The sequence below is a fragment of the Rhinopithecus bieti genome, unplaced genomic scaffold (genome assembly GCF_001698545.2).
Source record: "Rhinopithecus bieti isolate Rb0 unplaced genomic scaffold, ASM169854v2 scaffold_17829, whole genome shotgun sequence".
Classification (NCBI taxonomy): domain Eukaryota; kingdom Metazoa; phylum Chordata; class Mammalia; order Primates; family Cercopithecidae; genus Rhinopithecus; species Rhinopithecus bieti.
The window spans coordinates 698,778-715,028 of record NW_016809238.1 but is presented as its reverse complement, the minus strand read 5'-3'; the positions used below and the strand labels follow the sequence as shown (position 1 = coordinate 715,028).

General features: G+C 39.4%; 1 protein-coding gene across 8 annotated transcripts in view; it reads left to right on the top strand.

Annotated features, from left to right (window-relative positions):
- The window catches only part of TMEM117 (transmembrane protein 117), a 556,913-nt gene that overhangs the window by 52,456 nt on the left and 488,206 nt on the right, over positions 1-16,251 (top strand). Inside the window, exons 1-2 of one of the 8 annotated variants that reach the window (XM_017888967.1) lie at positions 7,852-7,936; positions 9,434-9,527. The exons of the other annotated variants lie outside the window; for them this stretch is intronic. Coding sequence (XP_017744456.1) covers positions 9,503-9,527 — 25 coding nt within the window. The 5' untranslated portion in view covers positions 7,852-7,936; positions 9,434-9,502. Of the gene's footprint in view, positions 1-7,851; positions 7,937-9,433; positions 9,528-16,251 lie in introns of those variants that run through there. 8 annotated transcript variants of the gene reach the window in all.

Below are 16,251 nucleotides of genomic sequence, written 5' to 3'. Positions count from 1 at the left end.
AAAAAAAAAAAAAAAAAGGAGCCAAAATTTACCCATATTGATAGCAGAGAACTGAAATGACTATTTTACTTGTATGAAAATATTGACTTTGCTTATTAATTAAAATGCTTTCATGAGTTGAAATGTGGTAATATACTTTTAGATCAGTGTATTCAATAGTATATATTATTATATTTTATTATTTATTAGGTAAATAAATTCTCAATGGAATAAAAAAATTCATTCAAACCCATTTTCCCAAAACTATATTTTAGATGTATAGTATTTGTTTTAGTGATAACTTTTGTTCAGTTCTGTCTAGCATTTTCAGAAATCTATGCTTGTTTCATGGCCTCCAGTAAAGGTTTCTGTTGATGAGGGTTTTTGATCCCATGTCTGTCCAAAAAGGACAATTGGCTTTTTTTTTGGTAGGGAAGGATTCATTTAAGTGGACTCTTCCAAGTAGCTATCTCTACCATCTCCCATATTCTTGCTCCACTCTTACTGTTTTGTTTGTCTGTTGTGGAGTCCTAATTAGGGAAAAAGACTCAGGCTGGTGGGAACAGGGGAAAGCCAAAGAAAAAGCAGATAAGCTTTAAATCTGCCTTTCTTCCTGGTCCAGGGCATGTAGCCCTCCTGCACAAATAACTCACAGTCTTCCTGTGTTCACCTTACCACCAGACCCTACAAGTTGGCACACTGCATTCTTGGCATTATCAGTACAGCACAAAGCCCTCTTCAGCACACAGCACAAGCACCATCCTATAAAATCCCCAGCAAGCCTTTGTCTCCTTGCAGTCAGCGCCACTCTTGCTGACTTGCCCATGGCACCCTCGCAACGTATTTTCATACTTTCTGCTTTCTGTAATAAATTTGCCTTTCTTTACTTAGAAATGTCTTGGTAAATTATTCCAACTGCCTGCGCAATACAGGCCCCAGATAGTCGCTACCCGAGACACCTGTCCTATCCCATTTATGAAAGTGAGGTAGCGAGCCAATAAACAAACACTTCTTGGATTCGTAGCAATCACAGTCTCTTGAGAGCAGGGTGTCCACCTGACCTCTTTTGGTGTGAACAATTCAGCTTTGTGTGTATTGGTCCTAGTCAGGGCGGGCTGTGTAAGGACACTGTTTTGAGATCAGCGTGCCCCGTGCCTGTGTAGACTTGTTGTCAACACGTGAGTGCTTCAAAGAGAATGGAGTACAGCTTCCCTCCCAACTTTGTTCTCTTGCTTTCATAAAGATTTAAGGGCCTCCCCTATTTTCTTTTTCTTTTCTTCTTCTTCTTTTTTTGATACCCAGCTACAGTTTATTTTCACGAGAAAGAACTTTAAAAAAAAAAAAAAAACAAATGTGAATTCATTGTAAAACATTAAGGACGTGCAGCCAAAAGGAAAAAAAAGAACAGTGTCTATCATTTACCATTTTGAGATGACTACTGTTAATATTTTGGAAGTTTTCTTTTAGGCATAAATGTATACTTTATATTTTTTTAGGTAAAGAAACTTTATTACTTTTGCCTTTTGGCTAAGACCAAGTGTAAATAAAAAAGCTTTAACCTTAGTGTGTGAGATAACTATGTATACAATAAATTTCACCATAATACGGTAGAAGCAGTAATAGAGATATGCGCAGGTAGCTCTCAGAATACAGAAGACAGACATTTAGTTCAACTACAGGTAACCAGGGAAGGCTTCCTGGAGATGGTTTTACAAGAGATTAATTTGAAAGAATAGGTAGAAGTTAGCTAAGTACGGACAAGAGAATAAGCATTCCAGGTATGAGACATTTTAGTGTGAAACAGTATGTTGAGCACAGGTAATTACAGCTAATGAGGTATTTCTAGAATATTGAGCATAAGTTGTGCTAGAGATGAAGGCAGTCACCATGACATAGGGGAACCTTGTGCATCATATTATCTATCCCATATGCTATAGAGAGGCATTAAAAGTTCTTAAGCAGTAGAGTAATAATTTAGATAGGTGGTATAGATCACTTTGGCAGCAGAAAGAAGGATGAATAGTAGAAAATCCTGGAGACAAGAAAACATCTAAGGAGGTAAAGGGAGAGGAGAACAGGGACTAAGGAATATAAGAGACATATAGAGGGCAGTGTACCTGCAAAGAAGAGGAAAAAGAATTGCTAGAGATGGAGGAAATATCTAAAAGAGTATGGTGTCGTAGGCATTAAGAAAAGAGAGTATTTCAACAACAACAACAAAATGGTCAAGTAGGGAAGGACTGGGATGTGTCACTTAGATTTGTATGTAGATCACTTAAGATTTTATAAAAGATATTTTAGTGGAGTGGCAGGGGATGGAAGTCAGATTGCAGTTGGTTCAGGAGTAAATAGTACTTAGGCAAATTCAAACAACTTGCATAGCTTAAAAAATTGGGCTTTGAAGGCGAGGAAAGAGACAGAACAATAATTGGAGGGGGACATAGGTTTGAGAATTTTTTTTTTTCTGGCGAGGTAGCCATTTCTTTTTTTTTAATTTTTAAGTTCAGGGGTACATGTGCAGGATGTGCAGGTTTGCGACATAGGTAAATGTATGTCAAGGGGGGTTATTGTACACATTATTTCATTAGCCAGGTATTAAGCCTAGTACCCATTAATTATTTTTCCTGATCCTTTCTGTCCTCCCACCCTCCATCCCCAGAAAGGCCCCAGTGTGAATATTTCCCCTCTATGTGTCCGTGGGCCTCACCTATTTTCTTTTATTTTTTGGAGACAGAGTCTCTCTCTGTTGTCCAGGCTGGTGTACCGTGATGTGATCTCGGCTCACTGTACTTCTGCCTCCTGGGTTCAAGCAATTCTCATGCCTCAGCCTCTGGAGTAGCTGGGACTACAGGCGCACACCACCACGCCTAGCTAATTTTTGTGTTTTTCTGTAGAGATGGGGTTTTGCCATGTTGGTAAGGCTGGCTTTGAGCTCCTGACCTCAAGTGATCTGCCTGCCTTGGCCTCCCAAACTGCTGAGATTACAGGCATGTGCCACTGTGCCTGGCCTGGGCCTCACCTATTTTCAATGAGGGGTTGGGTGGCTGCACTTGCTATCATTTTTACGCAAAGCAAAAAGCAGAAATACTGCTTGGGAGAAAGCTAGAATCCAGCGCTCAGGAGGTTTCCTAGGAGAAAATGTTATTGAGATTCTTATAAATAGCTGTTCCCTGGGGAGAGTAATGATTAATGCAGGTTAAAAGTGAAGAATGTACTTCTCTTCCTGCTATTTTGTGCAATGTACACAAAACTGAGTAAAACAAATTATTGCAGGTTGTTGAAATAGCATCATGAAAAATTAAACAGTTGGAAGACAACCATTGTAGCATATCTAGGGGCTTTTACAAGAAACTAAACTAAGGATGTTCTTTAAAAGGTGCAACTGGATTCTACTTAGGGTTTAGTCTGGTTTGTGACCTTGGCTTTCAGCCAGTGCAGACATATGATCTCAGGACAAGGGTCCCTACTGTAGAAGGCACCAGCACTCTGACTCCAACGGCTCTGATGCATCTCACTGCCAAGGCCTGGATGGAAAAAATTTCAGCAGAAGTTACACTTACGACGGCAGAAAGTTCAGCAGAAGTTATACTTACTTAGGATCAGATAGAGGGCTGGGGTAGCTTCAGTAGTCGGACAAAGACCAATCTACTCAAGGACAACAGTGATGAGAAGACAGATTTTATGGACCGGGTATGGAAGGAAAGGGGCTGTGGCTGTAAGAGTAAATTATGTGGCTGCAGGTGAGACCATTTGTTTGTTTCATAGTGAGGATCAAAACAGCAGTTACAGATCCCTTCTTTCTGTGCTGTGCTATGGAAGCTAAGATGGCTCTATGTGTTTTTGTATAGCTGGTGTGCCAAAGCTAGCCTCTATCTGGGGCAAATCTGTAGAAGAGAAGTAAAGCAAAAGAGATTCTATAGTATAATACAAAAGTCTAGGTGCAGGAAAACTAAGTTCAGATGTTGGTTGTGCCGCTTACTAGATGTGTAACCTTAAATAATTTACTTTCTCCGAACATCACCAGTTTCATACCTGTGCAATAGGCACAATACCTACCTCACAGTATTGTTTCGAGGATTAAAGAAAATATAAAATGCAAAACACTCCACATTGTACTTCATATATTGTAAATGCTCAGTAAAGAGTAATTTACTATTCTGTATGTGACTCTCTGTAGTGTGAATAATACTTTCTCACACCTTATTGATCAGATATGCCATCTGTTAGCCACACAGCTCTTTTATAATTGTGTACTCTTTGTTATTAGGGGTTTGCATCATCAGTGCAAATGAATTGCTTATGGAAAAGCAATTGTGAACTCATGCCCCATGGATAATGAATGGGGAGAAGTGAGGTGATATTTATTGAGCCCTTATTGTGTATTTTTGTGTACATTAGTTAATCATTACAATAACTTAATCAGATAGATACTATTATAATTTTTTTAAATCATGAAGAAACTGAGGATCAGAGATTAAGTTCCCCAAGATAATGTTGATCAGCGGTTCCCAACGTTTTTGGCACCAGGGATGGATTTTGTGGAAGACAGATTTTTCAGTGACCAGGGGTGGGGAGCAGGAGATGGTTGCAGGATGAAACTTGCACTTTAGATCATCAGGCATTGGATTCTTTTTTTTTTTTTCCCCCAAGACTGAGTTTTGCTCTTGTTACCCAAGCTGGAGTGCAATGGCATGATCTCAGCTCACTGCAACCTCTGCCTCCTGGATTCAAGCAATTCTCCTGCCTCAGCCTCACAAGTAGCTGGGATTACAAGTGCCTGCCACCATGCCTGGCTAATTTTTGTATTTTTAGTAAAGACGGAGTTTCACCATGTTGGTGAGGCTGGTCTTGAACTCCTGACCTCAAGTGATCCATCTGCTTCAGCCTCCCAAAATGCTGGGATTATAGGCGTGAGCCACCGCGCCTGGCCTGGATTCTTAAAAGGAACGCACAACCTAGATCCCTCACATGTGCAGTTCACAATAGGGTTCACACTCTTATGAGAATCTAATGCTGCCACTGATCTGACAGGAGGTGGAGCTCAGGCAGTAATGCTTGCTCTCCAGCCCCTCATCTCCTGCTGTGCAGTCCAGTTCCTAACAGGCCATGGACCTATACCAGTCTGCGACCCAGAGGTTGGGGACCCCTGATGTAGATAATAAATGGTGTGGTTGAAATAGTTTTGTTTGAAAGTAGGATTTATACTTTTTTACTTTCTAACGTTGCATTTACTTTTAAGTAAGAGAACTGTTGAGGGACATAACCACTTTGCTGAAATACGAAAAAAGCAAGACATAGATTTCATTTTTATTTAATTCTTAGAACAATGAGTGATTCTTGCATCTTTCTTGCAGGTTCATTGGGTAGCAGACTCTGAGAAGGAGGTGCAGGAAGTTCAGTGGGGCGTGCTCTTGGGAAGGGAAGAAAGCAGAGCAGGATAAGACAGAGGCAGCAGTTTGGTTGCAATACAGTCACAACAAGGTCCCCACGAGCCCCACACAGGGAGCTCTGAAACTAAAGTAGTCCTTCACAGTAGGCCTGAGTTGGGATGAGGGCTTGGGCTTTTATACGGTCACATGGATCAGCCATCGGATGAGGGCTGCTTTGGGAATGGTGCATGACCTTGGGAGAGATAGCTCTCTTCAGGCAAGGGCAGTTCTTGGAGAGGGCTGAGGGCTGAGAGTTGAGATCAGTCAGTTGACAGTCTTCCCAGCAGCTTGGAAAATCAGTCATTTGGTCTTGAAAGGGGTATTTGGGAAGTGCCACCCAGTATTCGTGACATGTTCTGTAATATGTAACTCATAAAAAGGAGAAAAGTAATATTTAATGTAGGAATATAGATTTATTTTCAGTGTTCTCTTTTTGAAGCAGTTATAAAATAAATAGAAATTTAATTTTTGATATTTTCCTTTCAAATGTTAACAATTCTTTTTGCACCTTCTGGGTTAGGTTGACATTGTTACTTTGGTCTGGACTGTAAGACTATTAGTGAAAATCTGTCAATAAATCTCACCCCATGCAGTGTAAAAGTACATTTTCTCTCTTCATTCAAATGAGAATCATTTGGATGTCCTGTCATTCTAGATGGGTTTTGAAGACAAAAGTAGAATCTTTCTTTTCATCAGATTTTAGGGCTAGAGAAATAATTTCTCCAAGGGATATTTTCTTTTCTTTTTTTTTTTTTGCTTTTGTTTTTGAGACGGAGTTTCGCTCTTGTTGACCAGGCTGGAGTGTAGTGGCACAATGTTGGCTAACTGCAACCTCTGCCTCCTGGGTTCAAGCGATTCTCCTGCCTCAGCCTTCAGAGTAGCTGGGACTACAGGCACACACCACCACGCCCCGCAAATTTTTTTTTTTTTTTTTTTTTTTGGGATAGAGTCTTTTGAGATAGAACTTGTCGCCCAGGCTCTGTGTCTGATCTCGGCCCCCTGCAACCTCTGCCTCCTGGGTTCAAGTGATTCTCCTGCCTCAGCCTCCTGAGTAACTGGGATTACAGGTGCCTGCCACCGTGCCTGGCTAATTTTTGTATTTTTAGTAGAGTTGGGGTTTCACCATCTTGGCCAGGTTGGTCTCGAACTCCTGACCTCGTGATCTACCTGCCTCAGCCTCCCAAAGTGCTGGGATTACAGGGGTGAGCCACCACGTCCAGCCCCAAGGGATATTTTCTTATGAATACTTTTAAAGAAGACATTGATTTGTCTCACTTCACTTAGGTGTCATGTTATGTGTATTCTAAAAGTATTTTAAAAATTCATCTGACTTTTTTTTTCCCTAAGGAGGAAATCTTGGCAGAAAAGCAGTACTTATTTTTGTTACTTTCTTATTGTTTCCTAATGATTTCCCCAGAGGAGGTCATGCATGTTTCCTATTCAGTTTAAGGGGAACCCACTAGCTTCTTACTTTACTGACCGATATGATATAATCATCTTTGACATCTCTCAGTTCTGTTCCTCCACATTTCAGGATTTATCTACTTTTAAAATAATGGCCCTACCTTTTCCCTTACCATTTGATGAGTATTTGTTGAGTGCATACCATGTGTTAGGTATTCTTCAAGGTGCATGGAATATGTCAGTGAACAAAACACACAGAAATACCTGCTCTCATTGAGCTTACAATCTTAACTTTTCTAGATTCCATTTCTGTTCTTAAGCCATCTTCTAACATTTCTTTTGGGAAATACCTCTTAAATTTTTAAGCTTTCTAATTGCTTTCTAGAAAACACTCATATCCTCTTATTTTATGTAATAATTTTTTCCTAATCAGGCTACCCTAAAACTGCTATACTCATATTTTTTCCTCTGTTGTTTAAAAGTAGTCTGCACTTACTCTCAGCTTCCTTAGTTCTCTATTACTCCTTAACCTCTTGTAATCCAATGTCTTTTGTTAGAAGTTTACAAAACTGTCCCCTGGAAAATATACTTCTAAAAAATCCATCTTTTTTTTGCCTCCACTGCTATACTGCCCTGCCAATATCTCTCTCTTGGATCACTGCAATAGCCTTTTTCCCAACTGGCCTCTTTGTCAATAATTACTCTAGTCATCAAATCTACCTTATAAGCTGCTGTCAAAATACTCCTGGTATCAGGAGGTCAAGACCACCCCTAGTTTTGATGACTCGTGAGGAGAGCTCACAGGCCTCCTCATTGGGACTCATGGCTGGGATTTATTATGGAGAAAGAATCCAAAGGAAAGTCAACTAAGGGAAAAGGTACGTGGGGCAAAATCCTGGGGAAATCAGGCATAAAATTCCAGAATTGTTTCCCAGTGAAGGCACATGAGACACACTTAATTCCCCCAGCAAGGGATTGTGACAACACATAGGAGATGTTGCCAACCAGGAAAACTTGTTAAAGACTCATTGGCCAGGGTTCTTATTGGGGGCTGGTCATGTAGGCACCCTCTACCTGACATGTAACCAAATTCCAGGCTCCCAGAAGGAAAGCAGGTGTTCAGGGTAAGCCATATTGTTTGTATAAACAGTTTAGGCACAAGGAACCAGCCTTCTAAATTATGGAATGGTGGGAACCTTCCCCAAATTAAAGTTTCCAGATACCAGCCAAGGGCCAACTTTGCAAGCAGGCTTTTCTAAGGACAGCAACTTAGGCCTGATATGTTAACTATTTTCTGTACACTCTTCCTGAAATGTAGCTCTAATCTGACTTCCTTCTTTCCTTCCTTCCAGAGGTATTTATTGAAAATCTGCAATGCGTGAGCCACTATTTTAGATACTGGGGCTACAGTGATAAACGAGATAGATAAAATCCTGTCATGTTTTGATCTATAAGAGAAGATAGACTATTAAGAGACAAATGAAAAATGAATAGTAAATATCAGATGGTAGTCAAGATTATGAAGTAAAATAAAGCAGTTTAATGGGAAAAAGAACAAGAGATGGGGTAGGCACTATTTCAGATAAGGTCATCAGGGAAGGCTTGTCTGAAAAGGTGAGATTTTATCATAGACTTAAGGCAGAAGGAATAGCAAGTGAAAAGCCCAGAGGTGAAATGAGCTGGATATGATGTTCCAGAAACAGCAAGAAGGCCAGTGTAGCTGGAGTGCAGTGTGGAAGGTAGAGAATGGAAGGAGATGAATTTGGAAAAATGAGCAAAAAACATTATATTGGCTCTTTTAGGAGGCCACAATAAGGAGTTTGGATTTTATTCTAAGTACAATGTAAAATTCTGAGAGCATTTTGGACAGGAAGGGACATAATTTATATTTTTAATTGATTATATTAGTTGCTGTGTCAAAAACTAACTGTAAGAGGACAAGAATGGAAGCACAGAGACAAATCAAATGCTTTTCTAGAAGTCTTAAGACATCATGGAGGCTTGAACTAGGGTGAGAGCAGTGAAGAGGCGAGGATATTATGACACTTTACTGCTTAAAAACTTAAATCACTCAGTTGGCTACAGTATGTAGCTCAGATACCTTCAAGGCATTTTTTGAAACGAAGTTTCAGTCTTGCACTTATTCCCATTAAAAATTTCTCAGAATTCTGCCTTTTTCAGTGCATATTTAAATCAACCCAAATCTCTGGCCATTACTTAAATATTCTAGACTTTCTTACCTCCATGATTAATTTTATACTCAATTCTCTTTGTGTAAAATCACAATCCCCTTTAGCCATTTTTTCCATCCAAATGTTACCTGTTCTTCAAAACCACCTTTTCATGAGTCTTTCCCTATTCTCTACTTTGAAATTAATTTTTCTTCTGTCATCCCATGTATTTCACTTATCTCTTGCTACCTAAAACCCTAACCCAGACTTAGTGCTTTAGAATATCAGTTTTACCTTGCTTGTGATTTTGTGGGTTAGAAATTTATGAAGGACTCGGATGCATGGGTCATCAGCTGAAGTAGCTGGGACTAGAGGATCAATTTTCAGGATGGCCTCTTCACTCACAAGTTTGGCACCTCAATGCTTCTTGGCCTTTCTCCATCTCTGCAGGGCACGTCATCCTGCTGAGCTTTGGCTTTTCTCAGCATGACAACTTCTTAAAGCCACCAGGAGACCAAGATGGAAGCTGCCATTCCTCTGAAAGGTTAGGTCTGGAACTGACATAAACACTTCCATGGTACTCTATCAGTCACTGAAATCACAGGGCAGCTCAGATTCAAGAGTGAAAGGAAAGTCTCTGCTCATTGCCAAGAGCATGGTGTGGACATACAGGGAGAGAAGGAATTAATGGCAGCCACCTTGGAGACAGCTACCACAGCATACTCCCTCACTCACATTTCCATTTTCAAGGTGTTAGTTGGTATTAAATGTATTTTCACAGATGTCTTATCTCCCTTATTAAATTGTAAATTCCTTGAGGGAGAAAAGGGTGACTGGTTCATCTTTGCATCCCTAGTGTCACGTTACAGATTTTCTTTTTCTTTCTTCCTTTTTTTTAAATTTAACTTTTAAGTTCAAGGGTACATGTGCAGGATGTACAGGTTTGTTACATAGGTAAATATGTGTCATGGGGGTTGGTTGTACAGATTATTTCATCACCCAGGTATTAAGCCTAGAACATACTAGTTATATTTCCTCCTTCTCTCCTTCCCATGCTCTATCCGCCAATAGGCCACAGTGTATAACTGCTCCCCTCTGTGTAAGTCCGTGTGTTCTCATCATTTAGCTCCCACCTAGAACATGTGGTATTTGGTTTTCTGTTCCTGCATTAGTTTGCTAAGGATAATGGCCCCCGGCTCTATTCATGTCCCTGCAAAGGACATGATCTCATTCTTTTTGTGGCTACATAGTATTCCATGGTGTATATGTACATTTTCTTTATCCCATCTATCATTGGTGGACATTCTGGTTGATTCCACATCTTTGCTATTGACATCACAGATTTTCAATGCCCATTTTTTTGAATATAATTTACGTGGCAATATTCTTAGAAAATATATACAGAAATAAAAACTAACTCAGTTGAACACACAATTTTTGCATATATACTAAATCAAATGGGTTTATTAATTGTGAGGATTGAACATTTTGCTTTTTTTAACTTTTAAGTTCAGGGCTATAAGTGCAGGTTTGTTACATAAGTAAAATTGTGTCATGAGGGTTTGTTGTGCAGATTATTTCATCACCCAGTATTAAGCCTAGTATCCGTTAGTTATTTTTCCTGATTCTCTTCCTCCTCCCACCCTCCACTCTCCAAAAGACCCCAGTGTGGTGGGCTGTTCCCTTTTATGTGTCCATGTGGTCTCATCATTTAGCTCCTGCTTGTAAATAAGACCATGAAGTGTTTGGTTTTCTGTTCCTGTGTAAGTTTGCTAAGGATAATGGCCTCCATCTCTATCCATGTCCTTGCAAAGGACATAATCTTGTTCTTTTTTATGGCTGCATAGTGTTCTGTGGTATATATGTACCACATTTTCTTTATCCAGTCTATCACTGGTGCACATTTAGGTTGTTTCTGTGGCTTTGCTATTGTGAATAGTGCTGCAATGAACAAATGCGTACATGTGTCTTGTTATATTTGAATAGTTTTACAGTTTACAAATGAATTAAAGCCATTATACATTTACTAGGCAAAGTTCTGTGATGGGTGCTGTGGGGAATACAAAGGTGAATGAACCATCTTCAATATAACATTATTTAATTTACGTATCAAAGCAGCTTTCTGAAGTGGTGGAGAAAATTTGCCAGTCTCATTTTATACATGAGAAATGGTCAAGGAAACTTTTGTCAGATCTGGTGCTATAATTTAGTCTCTTTGTTTCCAGGGCAGTGATATTCCCTACACTATGCTAAAGGTCCATGCTAATGCTAATGCTTAGTTTATATTCAAATATATAATATGTCTTTAAACATACATAATACGTCTTTACACTTATCCTTCCTTTTATGTCTCAATAGTCTTCAAGTACTGAATATTATTGTTTTCTGCACAGGCTAAAAATTTTCTCATAATTTTGCTCATGAAGGCTGGAAGACTCAGCAAATCTGCTCTTTCATTTTCTCCTGCCTGCTTTATTCTAGCCACGCTGGCAGCTGATTAGATGGGATGGTGCCCATTCAGATTGAGGGTGGGTCTGCCTTTCCCAGTCCTCTGACTCAAATGTCAGTCTCCTTTGGCAGCACCCTTAAAGACACACCCAGAAACAGTGCTTGGCATCCTTCAGTCCAATCAAGTTGACACTTAGTATTGACCATCACAATATTTAATAATAAAATACTAATATTAATTGAGCTCTTACCTTGCAGCAATGGTATATGAAGCACTGGAGATATAAAGGTTCGTGGGAAATATTCCTTACCCTCAGGAGGCTCTCAGCCTAGCAGTGGAGACAGTGTCTTCTAGATCGTGCCTTTTCCTTCCCTATCTCCCTGTTTCCTTCTCTTATTGAAATCTTAGTCATTTTTCAGAACTCAGCAAAAATGTCACCTCCTCTATAAAATCATTATTTCCTCTAGTCATCTGATCACTTTTATATAGCAGTTATCATATTGTTCATAGTTTGTAGTTACAAGATTGTCCTCAACATTGTCTCCTACTCTGCTGACATTTGGGAAGACACAACGTTTGAGTTCAGTCTATAGCACCTTGTACAGGGTAGGCACCCCCATGTTTTTCAACATTGAGTTAATTGTAACAGGCACTTCTAGGTTGTCTGAAATAAACACATTTTTTTGTGGTCCACACTTCCTGTACATCCTTTTTAAATTTTTTCTCAGTCCATGGCCTTTGCTGGAGGCTTTGGTGGCCATGGTTATAGCATGTGACTCCTCCCTCACTGCAGTTGACTGGACAGGAATGTGCACATAACCTGAGGGTGGTGAACTCAATTGCTGACCCACAGCTTATCATTTTGTCATATTTTCTGAGTTTGCATTAGGATGAGGAAGTTTCAGTTTATGGTGGGTGTTTGCCCTATAATTTAATATATTTTTGTGTCAGGCAACTATATTGGTTGGTGCACAAGAAGGGGAAGCTGCTCAAGAGGAAAAATGGAGAAGATGAGATTCATCATATAAACTTTGAGAGAATGACTAGACCTAGTTGCCTGATTCAAGTGCCTATAAGACAACTTTTTCTTTCTCTATGAGATTGCCTCTATGATTATTAAGTAAATTCTCCCTCACTTGAACTATATTGCGTGTTCTTTTGCAACCCAAAATGCTTTGAATAAAACATTGCACATTCAGTCTTTTCAATCTACATTTTCTTCATTCTCTCACTGTATTCTTAAACTCCTGCTGAGAGCTGCTTTCTTGAAATGTTTCCTTGGGCTTTTGTGGTACTGAATTATTTCATTTCTTTTCTCACCTATCAGTTCCATCTGTACTTTCCTTTTGTAACCGTTTTTTTTTTTTTTTTTTTTTTTTTTTTTTTTTTTTTTTTTGAGACAGAGTCTCACATTGTTGCCTGGACTCTGGACTGGGGTACAATGGCGCGATCTCGGCTCACTGCAACTTCCACCTCCCGGGTTCAAGTGATTCTCCTGCCTCAGCCTCCTGAGTAACTGGGACTACAGGCATGCACCACCATGGCCCAGCTAATTTTTGTATTGTTAGTAGAGATAGGGTTTCACCATGTTGGCCAGGATGGTGTCTCCATCTCTTGACCTTGTGATCTGCCCACCTCAGCCTCCCAAAGTGGAATTACAGGTGTGAGCCACCGCGCTTGGATTTTTCTTTCTTTTTTGAGAGACGGAGCCTTGCTCTGTTTCCCTGGCTGGAGTGCAGTGGCATGTTATCGGCTCACTGTAGCCTCTGCCTTCTGGGTTCAAGCGACTCTCCTGCCTCAGCCTCCTGGATAGCTGGGACCACAGGCGTGTGCCGGTATGCCCAGCTGATTTTTGTATTTTTTTTGCAGAGGTGAGGTTTCACCGTGTTGGCCAGGCTGTTTTCAAACTCCTGACCTCAAGTGATCCACTGCGGCTTCTGCCTCCCAAAATGCTGGGATTACAGGCGTGAGCCATTGTGCCTGGTCTTTGCCTTCATTTTCTTTGTCCGTGCTTTTTCTCTCATGACCCTTGTCTAATTCCCATGGCATCGGCTGTCAAGTCTATGAATGCGACCAATGTACCGCACACACACGCACATGCGTATACACACACACACACACAGACACACAAACATCGGTTTCCTTCATAGTTTTAGCTTCTCTCCTAATTTTTGCTCTTTACTTATTGGCATCTGAAACTTAACAGCTCAAAACAGAATTCCTTATCGTTCCCTCGAGATGAGTTTGTAGATTTTGGATGATGTTTGAAGTACTTCTTCACTCTTAATCTTATCAGTCTGAGTTCTTATGACTTTATTTCCTGTTAATGGTATAATTTTTCTCTTAGAAATCTAGCTAGACATCTTAATGTCCTTTTAGGTATTTAAGTGTCAAGCTGGACTTTCAAGATATTTTGTGATTAATATATATTATGATTAATATATTAATGAATAATATTAATAAATAATACATTTCAGAATATATTGTGATTAATGATTAATAATAGAACCTTTCTATTAAGAATAGATTAATAATAGACCCTACTTGAACCTCACATTTCTAGACCTATTCTACATCTGGCTGTGGGATGGGAGGCTGTTATCATCTCATCTGTAATCCACTTTAGATATCCACGATACAGGAAAAAAGTGCCTTCAGTGTTCCAGGAGTGAGTTAATCTCATTGACCTATTATAGTGTCCCCTACACAGTTTCCCATGGCTGAGAGCACCATGTGATATCGGTGTTAAATAACTTACTTCACAATGTCCAACAGAGTAGTTAGTTGTACTGTAATAGGGTGCTTCTCTTACGTAACACTTTTCTTGAAATTCAATTCCTGAACTGATTCATTAGCATTTGCAGCAGAACTGGAGAGTCTAAGAAGATCTACCGACAGTGGGATTGGCTCTGAGACAAAAGTGGCCTCATAAGTTGTTGAAAAGTAACTGATCTGACAGACTTGAGAACTTCCAGATTCTTCAGCTAAGAAAGACAGCAGTCATTTTCTAGTTGGGATGGAGCAGCAGTCTGTTAGTGGATTTCTATCGAGTATATGTTATAGGCAGATAACCAAGCATTATGGCAAGATCAAAAAGATCTTGAGAATACAACCGCTGCCCTTGCCCAAGAACCTTTCATACTGCTGAAAATTCAATACAAGTCCTAATCTAACCACATGAAAGTAGCTGTTTTCTATAGATTCATATTGCTTGAAGTCTGGTCCTAAATATGTTTAATTATGAAACCCAAAATATTTTTCTTAGCTCCAGTTGAAAGTAGCCTATTAGCAATGAACTTTGTAAAGTAGTGAAAGTTGGATTATCTAGGGCTCGTTTTACTGAAAATCGTTACTGATGAGTACTGTTTATAAACCACAGTGACACTTTACGTTGATAATTTGTAAAAGATTCTGAACTTTCTTCATTGTTAAAATATAAACTTATTTTAGTATATGGTGGGGGCTTTATTGTATGTACAGTGTAAAACATTGGTAGTTCATATATACATTTTTAAGTAGCAATAATAACCAGCCTCCTATCATGATCATTCTGAATAAACAGTAATTTACCATATTGTGAATTCTGCATATCGGAGTCGTGGGGAATTGTGCTTTGTTTCCTTAGTAAGCCACTTCAATTAACAGATCGTTGGAAATTCATTTCAGGTGTGTTTCCCTCAATTTTTATTCTTTTTTCAAATGAGAATGTACACAAGTCACTAACTTTTAGCAACTATAAAATGACTACCATTTATTTAGCACTTGCCTAATACCCACCACAGTGCAAGGTACTTTACATACATTCTCTTTAATTGTCCTCTTTTGAATTGGCAGGATCTTTAGTCCTAAGTAGTGTATTAGAAAGAAAATGAGCTTTGGAAGCAGACAGAGCTGGACTTGCCACTACCTAGATATGTGACCTTGTGCAAACTGCTTTTCTTCTCTCTGAAGAGGTTTATAATAAAGGTTTATATATACTCATTTTATTCTCGTATGTATATTACTGTAAAGTGGGTCAAAATTGGTAAGCACTCAGTGAGTGTTCACACCATCCATGATCATTTCCTGCTAATGGTTTATAATTGAAGGTGGTTTATAATTGAAGGTAAGTTTTAAAGTTTGGAACCCACTCACAACTATTTTCTCAGCTTATTCTCAAATCCGATCCTCCAAACTGCAGTAAAAATCTACTAGTGGGATTAGACTGCCGGAGTTTGCTGCAGCATATTGTATTTAAATAGGGTACTTGCATATAGGGGTTTTTGGTTTATTTGCTTGCTAACTTTTTCCTTAACTAGCTTTAGAGATCTGCTGGGACAGTGTTCTGAGGATGGGGACAGTCATTACACAGAGGTAGTTTAGGAAGTTACAGCAGTGACCACGGCTCTTTGGAAAATTACCCATTAATTTTTTAAGGAATTAAAAAGAGAAATCAATTAGATTTTTCTTCATTATACCTGAAGAAACCCTCATACCCTTAAATTTTTTTTACATTTTTGGCCTGGCACGGGGGCTTACACCTGTAATCCCAGCATTTTGGGAGGTCGAGGCAGGCGGATCACAAGGTCAGGAGTTGGAGATCAGCCTGGCCTATGTGGTGAAACCCTGTCTTTACTAAAAATACAGAAATTAGCCGGGTGTGGTTGCATGTGCGTGTAATCCCAGCTACTCAGGAGGCTGAGGAAAGAGAATCACTTGAACCCAGGAGGCAGAGGTTGCAGTGTGCTAAGATTGTGCTACTGCACTCCAGCCTGGGTGACAGAACAAGATTCTGTCTCAAAAAAAAAAAAAAAAAAAAAAAATTTTTTAATATTTTCCA